Source organism: Podarcis cretensis, assembly GCF_951804945.1.
Source record: "Podarcis cretensis genome assembly, chromosome: 8".
Taxonomy (NCBI): domain Eukaryota; kingdom Metazoa; phylum Chordata; class Lepidosauria; order Squamata; family Lacertidae; genus Podarcis; species Podarcis cretensis.
This window is the reverse complement of record NC_137177.1, coordinates 92,325,014-92,339,126: the sequence shown is the minus strand read 5'-3', so window position 1 is coordinate 92,339,126 and position 14,113 is coordinate 92,325,014. Positions and strand designations below refer to the sequence as shown.

Here is a 14,113-nt window from a genome sequence, read left to right as displayed (position 1 = left end):
TAACGGAGACTTGGTTGGATGAGGCGGATGAGCCTGTTCTTGCCACTGCTTGTCTGCCAGCCTTCTCTTACACACAGCAACCCAGGTCATGTGGGCGGGGAGGGGGGGTTACAGTGATGTTTAGAAAGACACTGTTTTCTGAATGCTTGTTGTGGAAGCTGGGCCATAGGGGCAGTACCAGATTCCTTTTGGTGTACCGACCTCCCCGCTGCACCAAGGATTCCCTGCCTGAACTGCTTCAGGTCATGGAGGATGTTCTCCTGGAGACACCTAGTTTGGTTGTCCTAGGGGATTTTAACATCCATGCTGACACGACCTTACAAGGGGCCTCTTGGGACTTCATGGAAAACATGGCCTCCATGGGGCTATCCCTGAATAAGCCATGGACATGCCTTAGATATGGTGTTCACCGCTGTGGATGTGAGTGATCTGACACTAAGTTCCAGCATAACAAAAAAAGTACCATTGTCAGATCATTTCCTGGTGCATCTAGACTTCTCTGCAACCCTTCCCCTCCGCAGGGAGGTGGGACCGATTTGGATGGTCCGCCCCTGCCACTTAATGGATCCAGATGGTTTCCAGAGGGTGGTAGGGGATGTCTTATCCCATGCTGGTGGCCTTTCAGCTGATGCCCTGGTGGCCCACTGGAATGCAGAGTTAACCAGGATTATCCAGTTTGGCTCCAAAGCACCCTCTCCGATTACAAGGAGCTCAGATGGTTCCCTGGTATTCCCCAGGACAGAGGGTGATGAAACAATCGCTGAGACAGCTAGAGGGGTGGAAAACTTAGTTCAAATCGGACTGAACATGGGTTGGAGCTCAACATCGAGCCTACCAAGTGGTGATGGCAACAGTGAAGATGTTCTTCACCACCTCCATTGCACTTGCAAAAAGCAGTTCCAGGAGACTTTTTCAGGTGGTTCATAGTTTAACAGAACCACGTTCACCATCAGGGTTCAGTAAGGACACCCAGATCTCCTACTGTGTTAGCAGGGTCAGGGTGGGAGAGTGCCAGCACTCTGTCCAGCTGCATGGGATCAGTTTCAACCTGTTACTTCCAAGGATGTGGACAGGCTGCTTGGGCAAGTGAAACCAACCACCTGTCTCCTTGATTCTTGCCCATCCTGGCTCATAAAAGCAAGCCAGGCAAGGCTGGGCAGTGGGCTCCGTGGGGTGGTGAACGTGAGGGAGTCTTCCCAGACCCACTTAAAGAAACAGTTACTAAGGCCAGTTATCGCCCAGTCTCAAATCTTCCATTCCTGGGCAAGGTGATTGAGTGGGTGGTTGCGGAACAACTCCAGGCACACCTGCAGGGTGCTGACTACTTGAACCCCTTCCAGTCAGTTTTCAGGCCCCATCATAGGATTGAGACCGCCATGGCCACACCGGTTGATGATCTCCAGCAGGCTAGGGACAAAGGGGAAAGCTGTTTCCTAGTTCTGCTGGATCTCTCAGCGGCCTTTGATACCACCGACCATGACCTCCTTCTGGACCATCTAGAGGAGCTGGGAGCACTGTTATACAGTGGTTCTGCTCCTTCCTCCTGGGCTCTCACTTGTGGGGTGTCTCAGGGTTCTGTCCTCTTCCCCATACTTTTTAACATTTATATGAAACTGCTGGGAGAGATCATTAGGGGGGTCCGGGCTAAACATTCACCAGTATGCAGAGGATACCCAGCTCTACCTCATTTAAACCAGTGAAGGCAGTGAACGTCCTGTGTGGGTATCTGGAGGCGATTGGGAGATGGATGGCAGTCAACAGATTGAGATTGAACCTCAACAAGACAGTACTGTTTCAGGGTCACAGGGGACAGGGAGGTGTGGGGCATTTCCTGGTCCTGAAAGGGGTAACTGTGCTCCTGAAGGACCAGGTGCGCAGACTGGGAATTATTTTGGACTCACAGCTGTCCATGGAGGCACAGGTCAATTCTATGTCCACCTGGTACGCCAGCTGAAACCCTACCTGCTTGTGCCATGTCTCACCAGAGTGGTACATGCCTGGCTATCTCCCACTTAAGACTACTGCAATGCATGCTACATGGGGTTACCTTTGAAGGTGACTCAGAAACTACAACTAAACCAGAATGCGGCAGCTAGACTGGTGACTGGGAGCCGCCATAGGGACCATATTACACTGGTCCTAAAAGATCTAAATTGGCTCCCAGTACGTTTCTAAGCACAATTCAGTGTTGGTGCTGACTTTTAAAGCCCTAAATGGCTTTGGCCCTGTATACCTGAAGGAGCGTCTCCACCACCACCATTTAGCCTGAGGTCCAGCTCCGAGGGCCTTCTGGCAGCTCCCTCACTGCGAGAAGTGAGGTTACAGGGAACCAGGCAGAGGGCCTCCTTGGTAGTGGAGCCTGTCCTGTGGAACGCCCTCCCATCAGATGTCAAGGAAAAAAACTATCTGACTTTTGGAAGACATCTGAAGGCAATCCTGTATTGGGAAGTTTTTTATGTCTAATGTTTTACTGTGTCTGATGTTTTAATTTGCTGGAAGCTGCCCAGAGTGGCTGGGGCAATCCAGTCAGATGGGCAGGGTACAAACAAACTTTCAAATTGCGATTGAGCTAGTTTATAACATTTCTCCCGGAGATTGGTGCCAGATTCTTTCAGAAGCAGCATTCCACATGGCATATTTTGAACAATGCACCTATCTCCATGGTTATTTTAAGAGTTTTAAAAGGTTTTTCTAGTCATTTTGGCCTATAATCATAGATGGTTTACAAAATTAGTTTCAGCCAACAAGTTGGAAACTCCACTTTTGCACATTGTGAGAAGCCAGTTGTAGGCTTTCTTCCCGCAGGAGCCAACTAACAGCTAAGAGGCTACGTACTCCAGAAGGGTGGATTTTTGGGTTTAAATCCAAGCTCAGGGAGAGAATCACAAGCCTCAGTTCTATGGCTCTAAAGTGCTGTGAAACTGTCATCACACACACAACACACTACTCTCTCTTGGGGTGGCCAGATTACGATAATAAAAAGTAACACCTTCTTTCTTTGGATGAATATTTTAATATTTGTATCATTTTACTGAACATATGTATATGTTGTATTTTGTTCTTGAAAATTGCTCCAGGGTGCCTCTGGATGTGTGTAGTGATATACAAATAAAATAACCTAGCATTCACAGACAGCAGTTGGCAAAAGATGGCATCCTTATAGGAATTCAAGCTTCTCCCTGCTCCCTTGCCCTCCCTGCCCCACTCCAGGAATTCATCTTCAGTCCCTGAGATCCATCAGGATTGATAGAATCTTGCTTCTTGTTTGGTATACTTCCCTACTTGGATATTTTCCACTCATTCAAACAGGCAATGCTTTGCCACAGGCCCATCAACTCATGACAGATCTAACATAGCTCCAGGGTAATAAATGATTAATTTTCAATTGCATCACAAAAAATACACTATTTCCCACTACATAAAAAACCCAGAGACAGAGGTACATGTTCATTCACTTTTCCGCATACTTTTATTTGTTACAAACATACATTTTTTTAAATATAGACTGTAAAACTCCATTTGCAAAAACCTGTTATGGTAAGGAGTGCTCAACTAGCACGAGGAGTTCTTAATGTCGTTTGGACTGGTTTGTTGTTGTTTTGCTAGTCAGCTAGTGGTAAATCCAGGACCTGCCTTTGTTTGACAGCAGCCTGTAGTGTCTGGCTGCATCTGCATTGCTCTTTAAAAGCAGTCCTGCCAGCCCCCTCCCCAAAAGGGAAATCAGAATCTCAGCTTCAGCCAACAGGCAGCAAGACAAATAGGCAGCTCTTTGCCCTGGGACTGTAAATACTTTCCAGCGCTCTGCTTGATGGGTGAGAAAGGAACATTTCTGAATGGGTGCTGCACTTTTAAAACATCTCTGTATGCTTGAAACTGCACCACGCAGCTGTTTGTGTTTGTTTTGCCAGTTAAAGTGCATTTAATTTTTTTTATATAAAAAAATAAACAAGAGGAATAAACTTTATTCTTTAATTAAGGTACTTAAAAGTGAACTTTTTGGTCTCTCAGCAGATATTCCTGAAATCAGATCTATTTTACTACAAATTAACGTCTAGCATTTATATAATATATTTATAGAGGGGGAGGTTTTTTTAAATATATAGATATATATAGAGAGATAGATATAAAATTAGAGCTACTTTTGCATTTACTATCTAGCAGAGAAACATGTTTTTATAAATACATACACATGTACACAGACATTTCTTTCTATGTATACAATGTACAAACGTGTATATTTACATATGGGCTGATTACATCCATATATGATCAATTATCACTTACACAAGGTTTTCTCAACTTTATACCAAATTAAAATATTTGCTCACTACTGAAATTGTACATTCAGCCCAGCAAAACCTCCACTTCCCAAGGGCAGCGATTCTGCACCACCCTGCCCTTTCTTTATAATCCTGCATATCACTTTTGACAAATCTGTTAGCATCAAATTGAGCAACAGATACTGTAGTATCTGTAGTAAGCAATACCTCTAACTGGAAGAGGCAGCTGACTGCTGCACCCTCTGCTGGAAAAGGACTTTGGCGGCTACGCCAGCAAGCAGAGCAGCGGGGGCACTATCCATTCATTTCAATGGAAGACCTGTGCTTGCAAAATCCACCTGCAGTGCAAAGGTTAATTCAATGAGGCAAGGAGAAAGAGCAAGAGACTTGGAAACCAGATTATGAGTGTTTGTTCCACCAGTCTTGGCAAAACATGGAAGACTACCAGCACCAACTGGTAACATAACATGGGGAAAAATAAGCTGCCTACAGTACGGGCTGCAACTGCTCAACATTTGCTTGACCTTCAAACATGTCACCTCCTCAGAGAAGCTGCTTCACACAGGGTTTTGCCTGCCTTGAGCATCTGCTGCAACCTGTGCACTGCAGACGATCCTACGGTATGTTCAAATACGGGCACTGATCAGACCTCTCACCAAGAAAGGCTATGTTCCAAAATGCCCTAACCTTCCTGTGCAGCTGGACATTGAGACAGCGGACAGTCTTCTCACTGAGGAACCTGATAGGCTTCTGTGGAACCACAGCATTCTTAGTAGCATGGAAATCACTGAATGCAGCTTCAGCAATCTATACTAACACATTTCCTCTTAATAATAGGCCAGCAAGGATGATGTGAAAGTGCTGGAGGGAAAGGTAGTATGGAGAGCTGCTCAGATTATTACCCAATGTTATTATTGGGCCAATGACCTGCCTTCTCCTAATGGGCCCCTCTCTACAAATGCTGGTAAGGTATTCACAGCACATGTAAGCTAGGAGATAACTGGCTAACTTGTTTATCATGGTTCTTTACATTTGAGCATGCCTGAGTCAACAGCTCCAATTCTGAAGAGGGGCAGTGTGAAGAAACAACAAGATTAAGCTATATTCTTGTAAATCCCACATGCATTCAAATATGGGATTTTCTAACCAGATGGGTCTTTCAACACAGAAAAAGCAGGGCAGGAAATTAAACATATTGTCTTGGAAACTTGCCTGGGTTAAAATGGTGCACAGTGACTGCTGTTTTAAATTATGTCCTCTGCAAGTCTTAAAGACAGTTTACCTTGGCTACACAAAGCAGTGATAGGCCAGGAGTGGGGGAAGCAGCAGTAAGCTTTCCTGTACATTTACAATAGCTTTGACAAACTTGTACTTCTTTGCTGTGGGCCGCTTACTTTGTATGTATGTGTATATGTACCTATACACACACACAGCACATTATGAGATTAAGGCTACATAGCAGCTTATTACAAAATGGCTTTGACAAAGCACACTTAACCTTCCCTTCACAGAATTTAAGAGACAAAATTGTGTTGGTATTTCTATAGTTCTAGTAGACATTGAAACCTTGAGCTCTCCCCCACTCTTCCCCTTGTCAGATTAAAAAAAAGAGGAGCTGGAGTGAGAAGGCTAGCAAAAAAAAATTCATGGCAACTATTGATTAGAAATCAGTTAGTAAACATCCTGGAACATTCTTCTTTCCTTAGGTGAGCATTTTTGGCAAGTTAATGATTCTCATGCTCAAAAAACTGGGCGATGGTAGAACAGTTATTCTCTAAAGACTCTGGGAACAGTCCCATAGACTTTAGTCGTGCTGCTCTGAAGTCTACAACTTAGTTCTCCTCTGTCAAATCAGATACGAGCAAATTTACACAACTGCCTTAATTATACTGCTGCAAGTTGAATATGAGAGGCTGGGACCCAAAGAAACACTTTCACTGTGCCCAATGGAATAGTACACAGCCAGTGAAATTTTGGGCTATTCACATCTGAAGAGATCCCCCATGCTACTAACTGCTTTTGAAGCTCCTCCTTAAGAACCACAAGACCAACCCCACCTCAAGCACACCCAGCTAGCAAATCAGTTCTTTAGATCCCAGCGACTGTGTTATTGCTTACTCCCTACAACTATGCAAAATACCTGTTGTTTGTGTGACTAGACCATAATGTTGGGATTTTATTTTATTAAAAAGGAAAATTTTACTCCACCATATACTACACCAACCTCATTATATTAAGATGGAGTTAGTCTAACACCACTGCAGATTAACTGTCATTCTACAGGTAGGAGAGGTAGCAGTTCATGGCCACATTCAAAGGTTTGAATGTCTGCTTCCAATATTAAACTTCTCTGGAACCTTACACGAAACAGCTGTTATGCTTCAGCCACGTGCTTTCCTCTCACAATACCTCAATAAAGCAATCTGTCAGCCTTAATTCTTTTTAACTCTTCCTCTGTTGGCTAAAAACTACAAAGTGCAAAAGATGAGGTTCCTGAGAACCTGCAAGAGGGAGGAAGAAATCTTTTTTACTACAACCAGTCTTTCCTTACCTTAGCCAAACTCCATCAACCTAATAAATCAAACCCAAGTATGCAATTTTAGGAAGTAAATGCCACCTGACAATTAAGATGATCTGGCTAATGCTCAAGCACAACAAATTGCTACAGTAATTTTGCCGACACTGAATTACCATAAGCACCATTGCTGGACAAGAGGCAAGCTTTCTAAACACCTCTAGCACACCTGGAATCAGACTATCAAGAACATGGGGGAAGGAAGCGACCATGAAGAGTATGCACATTGCAAATTCATCAGTGAACAAATAATCAAGAAATACATAATAAGAGACCTGCCACTACCAGTTTGGCATTCAGAAAGACTGCAGAAGACTGGTCTGAGTGCAATAGCTCAAAGCATATAGGTCTAAACTGGTTTAATCATCATTCCCTCTCAGTGAGAGTCTACAAATCTCCCAGCACTCTCATCAAACTAATGTTTCTTTGAGGAACGTCTATATATTCTTCTGGTATAAAATGATTCAGATTTGTAGCATAGGTAAGCTCTAAGCTAAGGGTTCTGCTGGGTAATATTAAATTGCCTACACAATGTTTCCAGAAATAATTTTGAATAATGCATATTAAAAGTATCAGGGTCCATTAAGTTTTAAATATTTAGCCTCAAGTAGATTGGTAATCCCAATTACACTATCCCTTTAAAAAACTAAATTTGTTTCATAGCAAACATACTTCAATACATTTACCATTTTACCAAAGGAAGCATATCAACAACATGTTTACCAAGAACTACGTAGTATTAGAATAATTTTGAAGCCAAAAAGTGCCACTTTTAAAGGGAAAAACTAAGTTTTCCTCCCTTCCACTAAGTTAAGATTCAAGGCCACGAGTTTATTTATTTTTAAATAATAACTGAATATCTGCTGAGAGATTAAATTGTGCATCAGATAAAGTACCATAATCTTTCTGTTAAAACATTGAGATATCCATGCATGTTTATGCACTGAACAGTTTTCCACCAAAATCACAAAACTGCTGCCCTCACAAGTGAAAAGTAGCCTGAGTTAGTCACTTTTCCAATGTCCCCTTTAATGATAGGAACAGATCACAAATCATCCTCAGCTATTCCAATACCTGAAGCGTGCAGTCAATGATGGGACCACTCAATATGAGGGCTTATTGTAACCTGCATCTTGTGCCCATTATCCTGAAAATTGTAAGCCAGGGCATGATAAGAATGTGTGTTTTTGGGGAGAGAAACTGAAGCAGAAGCTTGAATCTTAATTTATTTTTAAAAAGATCTGTGGTTGCAGAGCGGATTCCAGGGTAAGCAACAGTGACTGCTTTTTATTTGAGGAAAAAAGAAAAAGCATTCACTGTTAGGTCTGCAACCGCTCTGCAGCAGACAGCTATGGAAAGAAGAACAAGAACCCGTAGCTAGATGTGAGCTAAAGATACGGGTGTTTATACCTGTATGCCTCAAATATTTACAATTTTTGGTGCTATACAAGATTTACATTTTGTTTTGTACAGCAGATGCATCACTCCAAGGACAGTAGAAGTCTAGAAATGTTGGATATGCAGAACTCCACAGGGAGGTTTGCCCATTTCCCCCTCACACAGAACCGACATTTTTAAGACAACAGTGTGATCCACAAGCCACATAACTCAACATACCTGAACGTGTGACAGCTAAACTCCAGTAAATTTATGGAATTGAGCTATTTTAAGCACAGATATGCCAGACGGCAGCTTGTAAACTGCACTGAGGTACTGTCAATGTTGCTGCAGAAAAAAATTCAAAGACACAATTTAACTGCAGCACCAAGAATGGGGAAGCCTTTACCCAAATTGACATTTAAGCACAAGAATATAAACAGGAATAACAAGATCATTCATCTGAGATGTAATCCAGGCAGTACATTTTTTCCAACATGGCTGAATATCCCTATCACATGAACAGAAGCTACTCTGAACAGGGACAAGTCTGCCTACTTAGAATTTGCAGAGACCAATTGTTGAGACAAAACTACTAGGCTTAGAGAGCAGTGTGATTTTTCTTTTAAAGGTGCAGTTTGTACAAAGTGCACACATGTGTGCAGGGGGGGGTGTGAGATTTCTAACAGTTATCCCTACACCAAATAGGATTCATCTTTCATTAGAGGCCAATCAATGCTTCCAAGTGACCCTTAAACAATACAGTATTTGCAATCTCCACTATTTTAATTACAGAAGTCCCAAATTTTACAACAGGGAGGAGAGGTTCAAAGCTCTACAGATGCCAGGCAAGCCCCCTTCCCTCACTCTCAGATTTCTATTGATTTTCCTCCGTAAACCCCTGCACCTAACAAGGGCTTGTGCCACCAGACTAACTTTCCTATAGCATGAGGCTTGGCCGTTAACCTGCTGTGGTGAGATAACCTCAGTATTACTCAAAACATTTAAAATCTTACCATTTATACTTAAGCTGGACACAAGCATGCCCAGTATTTTCACTGAGACTCTCCTACTGACACACTGCATTGTCACCACCTACATACCTTGGAGGGTCATGTGTCAATCTGTGTACTCAATATACAATGCTTTAACTGGTCTAATGACTACAGAATATTTTTTTCTGGTTGCCAAAACAACACCATATATGGCAGCATTCTTGGCATACAACTGATATATGCTTCTGTCTACTTCCACATACTTCCTACACAGCTAATTATAGCATATGTAGCCACTGGCCAGGGACAGTCAAACCCTGTCACTACCACGTAATACAAAGGTAAGACTAGTTACTGCAATTCAGCCAAAAAAAAAAAAATTCTCCTGAAAAGGAGAGGTACTGCATTTTAATTGGCTCACAGCAGCTGAGCAACAAAAGGAAAAAAAAAACCCAATTGCCACTGAAGCAACAAAACATTGTTGGTCTATACAAGTATTGTACATTGGTTTAAAATGAGTGAAGAGTTACAGCAATATACATCAAGCATCTGCAGCCTCAATTTTCATTGCTGCCTAGAGCTCTAATTAGTTAAGTAGAGTTTTCTGCAATCCTAGAGGGCTGTGGTATCCCAGTTAACCTGCTGAAACTTTTGTTGGTGAAAGTTGTTCTCCGGAGCAAAGAACTACATACATTTGAACAAAAATACATAGGTAGATACAGCAGGACATTATTGAAAACAGCTGCCTTGGAGAGTACAAAATACAGTACGAGTATACGGATGTAATTAAAACATCAAGAAATACTATTGCTCCCATTACAATTCAGGAAACAAGTTCTTTGCGACGGAGAAAAATGGAAAGAAAGATTTCTTCAAAAATACAATAAAAATATCTACTGTGGACACTGGGAATAAAGAAATATCTTTGAAAATAAACAATTATATGTGTGGCTGAACATCTTGTGGTAAACTATTCTGACATTATTTGCAGATCTTTATAATAGCTATAGTAAAACCAATTAATTTTTCTAAAGAAAATTCCTGCAAATTTCCCCACTACAGTGACAACCGTGTGAAGAAATGCCTTTTATGTCTCCTTGCTTTCTAATAAATACAAAACAAAGATAGTATAGATAAGAGTAATACCAAAATAAGGTAATAAGGGTATGCAATAAATTAAAAAGGCAGCTCAAATAAAGGACAGGCATGCACAATTAAAAAAGATTGTAGAACACCTCTCTTAAGATGTTGCACAAATAATACCTGAAACTTTGTAGTGAACTTCCATTCAATTCAAAGTTGCCAGTATAGAATGTATCTAAAAACACTTTTGGAGGGAATAGGTCTGACTTATTTGTTTTAAAAAAATATCATTTTAGATTAAGAATCCATTCAAAATATAGATGAGGCAATTATTTGGGTGGAGACACCCAACTTTGTTTGGAAAGGACAGCTGGATAAATTGGCAGTAGCCAGTCTATAATAAAATGTGAAGATGGTAAAACGCTGCTAGGGAACGTTCAGTCACAGATCTTTTGTGGGGTTGTTTCTGCTCCTTTTTAGTGATGGATATCAAGCTCCAACTGGACATGCATTGCTCTGAACAATCCATCCCATCAATTCATTCTTGCCAACTCTGCTGTTAACATAATGTGAGGTACTGAGGAAATGGATAGTTCTCTTTTTGTTAAAAAAAAATCTTGTTAAAAGAATAACTGATGCTGGACTTCTGGACCTGAGGTTCTTGGTGTCTGTGTTCATGTCCACTAGTTTGCACGATGAAAGAAGCCTTCCGTTTTCCTACATGGTTCTTTTCACAGACCTGTAGCCACACAGTTCCTTTGCCAAATTACAATTTCAAGATTTTGCTTTTTAAAAACCCAGCTACAGATTTCACTTCTTTGACCAGATCATCTTTTGAAGTCAGCAGAAAGACAGCTCCAGTTTCCACCTCCTATTAAAGCCATTTGCTTTCACCTTATTTGGAGAGAAGGGGAAGAACTTTAGCGAGCAGCGACCAGTCCACTCTGCATGCCTTGTGCTTTATGCCTGTTTTTCTTTAATCTACCTGTTTGCAACCCCCATTAAAAAAAGAAAAATGAAATACCATTTAAGATCTTTAGAACCTGCCAGCTTTAAAGTAATTCACTTATCAATTCCAGTTCAGGCACCTGGAGCTTAGCAATTTGCACCCCCAAAATAAAACAAACAATTCTGCAAAGGGGGTGGGGGAAAGACAACAATGGACATTGGTCCAGATACAGGCTCCCCCCACCCAATTACCTTTCTGAAAAGGTATTTTGAGTTGGTTGCTTCTTTCCCCTGCCCACCTGCTATGTCCCCTTCCCCGAGCCATTTAAATCCCCATTTTCTGCTGGTCTAAGTCCATGATTGATCTCTACGACTTTCCCCATCGGGATCTGCACCCCCCTCAAAATAAGCCCCATGCCCCCACTGATTTGGACAGCGGTGGTAGCTTCTGCCCTTCCTTCAAACAATGCTCAGTGGCCTTTTATTCTCCAGAATGCTGGTTTCAAGAGTAGAGGGGCACCATCTCAGAAATGCAAGAGTGAAGGGTCTGGGTGGAAGTGAAAGAGAGAGTCAAGATCCAAGTAACAATTCTCCCTCCCTTCCTCCCAAATAAAACATCTCAGCCATTCGGTAGAGGAGGAGCCTTGGAAGGCAGGACAGATTTAGATGGCAGAGATCCCCTTCTCTCCGCCATGGGCTAAGGTTGAGGTTAACTGAGGCCACAAAGATTCCTCTCTGCAGGGGAGGCAATGATGTCGGTGAAGCCCAACAGATGCTGTATCCCTGGGAAAAATAAAAGGGTCACAGAGATAGAGATCAGGAGGGGGCTCCAGAAGTGGCGCAGGTCAGGGGTGTATGCAGGGAATCTCGAATCTCTCTCTCTCTCATGACAGAAGAATGCGTGTGAGGTGGGGAGGAAGCTTGGGGCCAGGTTTCCCTCCCTGCTCCACCCAGTCCCCTACTCCATGGCAACCTCCCGGCAGGAGCGGAAGGGGGCTGCGGCGAGGAGAAGGGGGTTGTCAGAAGCGAGGGGGCGACGGGGAGGAGGAGGCGGGGGGGGGGAGAGGCTCAGTCGTCGTCTACATCGTCTCCGTCGGAATCGTCGCCGGCTCCGCTGCCGCTCCCCGGCCCGGCCGGCCCGGCTCGCCGGTCGTACAGCTTGTCCCGCTGGCGCTCCTGGATGTCTCGCATCTCGTCGGCGTAGCGGCAGAAGGCGCCGCCGAACTTGGCCCAGGCCTTGTAGGGCACCGTGATGGCGTTGCGGTAGGAAGGCTTCACCTCGCTGACGCGCAGGAAGACGCCGTACTTGTTGCAGCCCACGTCGAAGAAGAAGCGCTTCGAGTCCACCGTGATGGAGGTGCCTTCGGGGAGCTCGCCGTACAGGCCGCCCCCGCCGCCGCCGCCCCCGGGGCCCCCGCCGCCGCCCAGCTCGTCCTCGTCGGCGCCGTAGTCGTCGATCAGCTTGGCCAGCGCGTCGCGGAACTCGATCAGGCCCTGCGCCGGCAGCGCGATGGTCTGGCCGCTCTGCAGGCCCGGCGGGCCCCCGGGGAAGCCCGGCCCTCCGCCGCCGCCGCCGCCGCCGCCCGGCCCGCGGTTGATGGTCTGGCGGATGCGCAGGAAGCGGCCGCGCTGGTTCTCCTTCAGGTCCAGGTAGTACTTGCGGTTCTCGCGCACCAGGAACTCGCTCTTGAGGGCCCGCCGGGGCCCCGCGCCGCCGCCGCCGCCGCCCCCGTCCTCCCCGCCGGGCGAGGCCTGCGCCAGCTGCTCGGGGCTGCTGGGCCCCAGCTGCGCGTAGTGCTCGATGAAGTCGCCCAGGTAGTCCCGGAACTCGGCGGCCACCGCCATGGAGAGCGTGAGGCGGCTCTTGGAGCCCCCCGCGCCCACCTCCGCGATCTTCAGGAAGCGGCCCTTGGCGTTCTGCTTCACGTCCAGGTAGAAGCGCTTGTTCTGGATGTCCAGGCGCTTCGAGGCCAGCTCCTGCGTCTCCTGCTCCGGGCCCGGGCCGCCCCCGCCGCGGTGGCCCTGGAAGCCGCCGCCGCCGCCGCCTCCTCCGCCGCCGCCGCCGCCGCCACTGCCGCTCCCGCTGCCCCCTCGCTCGCTCCCGCTGTCGCCATCCGCCATCTTCTCCTTCCTCGGGTTCCTTCTGCCGCCGTCAGGCCCAGCCTGCCTTCCGCCCGTCCGGCTCTCCGCCGCCGCCTTCTCCTCCTCCACACACGCACGCGCGCGCGCGCACACACACACACACACACTCGCGCAGGCGCGCGCCTTCTTCGCCCGCTCGCTCGCTCGCTCGCCCGCTCTCTGCCTCTCTCTCTCTCTCTCTCTCCCGCTCTCCCTCACACGCACTTGGCTCCCTCAGGCCGCCTCCCCTTCCGCCGCCGCCTCCCGCCCCGCCTGCAGCACCAATGCCCACTTCCGGGGACGCGCGGACGGACGGAGTCCAGGGAGGATCCACAACCGGAAGTCAGCGGCGTTCCACGCTAGGCCCCGCCTCCTCTGGAGAAACCTGCGGGAGGGAGAGAAGGAGCGCGAAGCTTTTCCGCCGCCTCTGGCGCCTGCGCACTCCCTCTCGCCTGCCCCCCCCCCCCGCGACCAGGGCCAGGCCCAGCGGGCGGCGCGTGAGGAGCCCCCTCGCCCGCCCCCCCTCGCAGGCCTAAGAAGCGCAAGACCCCTTTTTTGCGGGCGGGAGGGGGGACAGAAAAGGCGGGACTTGCACGTAAGCATGTGCAGAGTTCCCTGCACTCTGGAGTCCGGCTCTCATAAAACATTGGGGGGGGGCAGTTGAGCCCCAGCCTGCGCAACCCGTCACAAGATGTGGCGCACGCGCACCAGTGGAGCGGCAAAGCCCCTCACGG

The 14,113-nt window shown here is 46.3% G+C and overlaps 1 protein-coding gene across 1 annotated transcript; it reads right to left on the bottom strand.

Annotated features, from left to right (window-relative positions):
* Positions 1-3,440: 3,440 nt before the first annotated feature.
* On the bottom strand, positions 3,441-13,677 carry PURB (purine rich element binding protein B). Its single transcript, XM_079989021.1, has one exon. The coding sequence runs from the start codon at positions 13,377-13,379 to the stop codon at positions 12,327-12,329; it is 1,053 nt and encodes a 350-aa protein (XP_079845147.1). The 5' UTR covers positions 13,380-13,677; the 3' UTR covers positions 3,441-12,326.
* Positions 13,678-14,113: the final 436 nt, after the last annotated feature.

Bases quoted from the DNA above. Each gene is read 5' to 3' on its own strand.
- PURB (XM_079989021.1), bottom strand. From the start codon at position 13,379: ATGGCGGATGGCGACAGCGGGAGCGAGCGAGGGGGCAGCGGGAGCGGC.